Here is a 2,735-nt window from a genome sequence, read left to right on the forward strand (position 1 = left end):
TTACGTTTGATTAAACCTGGTCGGAACATCATGCAAATACCTGGAAATGAATGTAAGACATTCATCATCCAAGTAGCGCTCAGCTATACAGCCTTCAGGTCGTGCCCTATTATTCACATAGCCTTTGTATTGACCCATTTTTCTATCCAAAAAAAATTCAGCCCGAGTTGTTAGAAAATAAGAAAATTGGAGGTAAATCAAATAGGCATTATTAAAAATAAGAGGCATGTACCTCTCAAATGGAAACATCCACCGGTATTGAGCTGGTCCAGCAATCTTGGATTCAGTGGGTAAATGGACCATTAAATGGACCATTACATCAAAGAAATTTGGAGGAAAAATTTTCTCAAGTTTGCATAGTATTAAAATAATATTTTTTTCCTGCATTTCCAGCTCATCTAGATAGAGAGTTCGAGAACAAATTTTTCGAAAAAAATTGCTGATCTCTACTAAAATCTGAGATACATCTTTTGACAGCATTCCTCTAGTTGCTACTGGAAGAAGTCGTTGTATGAACACATAGTAGTCATGACTCTTCATTCCTAAAAGTTGACACTCCTTGGTCTTCACACACCGAGGAATGTTTGAAGCAAAGCCATCCGGGAACTTGATAGTGCTCAAAAACTGGCAGAAATTCTTTTTCTCTAGGCGTGATAAAGTGTAACATGCAGGTGGCATAACTTTAGATGCGCCACCTCCCGGTTGTAGATGCAACTCTTCCCTTAATCCCATTTCTTTTAAATCCTCCCTAGCCTGCCATGTGTCCTTAGTTCTCGAAGGGATATTCATTAATGTACCTACCAAAGATTCACATACATTCTTGACAATGTGCATAATATCCAAATTATGTCTAATTTTATTGGTACTCCAATATGGAAGTTCAAAGAATATGCTCATCTTCTTCCAATTTGAACTGTTCTGCACGCGTTTTCTTTTCTTCTGTTGCAGCAAATCAGGTGCCTTGCCAAACTCAACTTGCTCAATACGAAGAAGTTGTTGGAGGACTTCCTCACCTGATAGGGTCCTAGGAGGCTGTCTATGTTCTCTTTCTCCATTAAATTGCTTTTTTTCTCGACGCCATTTATGATCAATAGGTAGAAAACGGCGATGGCCCATGTAACAACATTTGTGACCATTATTAAGATATAGACTAGTCGTCTCATCTAAGCACACAGGACATGCCTTGTACCCTTTTGTACTCCATCCCGACAAATAGCCATATGCTGGAAAATCGTTTATTGTCCACAAAAGTGCTGCACGTAACATGAACTTCTCCTCCCTGAAGGCATCATATGTCTCCACACCAGTGGCAAATAACTCTTTTAACTCATCAACTAGTGGTCTAAAGAATATGTCAATGTCATTTCCAGGTGCTTTGGGACCAGGAATAATCATTGATAGGAAAAAAAATGGATCTTTTAAGCATTTCCAAGGAGGTAGATTGTAAGGAACAAGGATAACAGGCCATATACTGTATGAATTGCTCATGGTTCCAAAGGGATTAAAGCCATCACTAGCAAGTCCTAGCCTCACATTTCTAGGATCTTCAGCGAAGGACTTGTGATTTCTATCAAAATCCTTCCAAGCTAATGAATCAGCAGGGTGTCGCATCATGTTCTCATTATCTACACGTCTCTCCTTATGCCACCTCATATCCCGAGCAATCTCTTTGTTCACAAACAGTCTTTGCAGCCTTGATTTTAATGGAAAATAACGCAACACCTTTCTAGGTATTTTGGAATTTGGAGATTTATACCGCGGTGCTTTACATTTTTCATTTGGACAATGATCAAGGCCTTTATTTTCATTCCAAAAAAGTGCGCAATCATTTTCACAGGCGTGGATCTTTTCACACTTCAGCCCCAACTCACGGATGAAATTTTTTGCCTCGTAATATGAACTGGGAATCAAAGCTGTAGGAAATACTTGATGCAAGAACTTCAGCAACATATCAGTAGATTTACAAGTCCACCGATTCATTGTTTTCAAGTGGAGGATATGGACAATAAACGAGAGTTTTGAATACTTTTCACAGCCTGGGTATAGAGATTTTTCAGCCTCCGATAATAATCTTAGAAACCTACTTGCTTCTCCTTCTTTCTCGGTACAAGCACCCGTATCAAGTTCCGGTGAATGTCTCCAACTCTCACCAAAGTTAGCAACTCCTACATCATTTAACAGCTCCTCCATACTGTCAAAGTCACTATCGTTGTCATTTATTTCTATGTCATCATCCTCATCATCAGATTCAAACCCTTCGCCATGATATATCCACCTAGTATAACTATCAACAATTCCTCGACACAAGTGATTGGCCATGACTTCCTTAGTTTGATCCTCAAAATTATTGCATACTTTGCAAGGACATGGCAGTTTACAATTAGGATCCTTGCCTAGAAAAGCAAACTTAATAAATTCATCAACTCCATCTAAATACTTGGGGTCTAGGTAGTTCTTAATAGACATCCAACTCCTGTCCATATTGTTGCAGCCCTTTATCCTACCATAAAGAATATGACCGCCACATTATATAGAAAACAAATGCAATGTAATATGAACTAAATTTAAACTCCTCAAATACCAGCAATGGGATCCAAGGTGTAAAACACATTTTTAGCAAAAATCAACCATCTCAAGTACAAATGCATTAGTAAGGCAACAAACTAAATAGAATCTGCAGCCACAGTATACATGCAAAAGTTTGGCAAACAAAAGATAAAGCCATAACAGACATG

The 2,735-nt window shown here is 38.5% G+C and overlaps 1 protein-coding gene across 1 annotated transcript; it reads right to left on the reverse strand.

Moving 5' to 3' along the window:
* Positions 1 to 2,481, reverse strand: LOC113751864. The gene has a single exon (XM_027296011.1). It carries the CDS (start codon positions 2,479 to 2,481, stop codon positions 1 to 3), a length of 2,481 nt encoding a protein of 826 aa, XP_027151812.1.
* Positions 2,482 to 2,735: the final 254 nt, after the last annotated feature.

This window comes from Coffea eugenioides, chromosome 11 (assembly GCF_003713205.1).
Source record: "Coffea eugenioides isolate CCC68of chromosome 11, Ceug_1.0, whole genome shotgun sequence".
Classification (NCBI taxonomy): domain Eukaryota; kingdom Viridiplantae; phylum Streptophyta; class Magnoliopsida; order Gentianales; family Rubiaceae; genus Coffea; species Coffea eugenioides.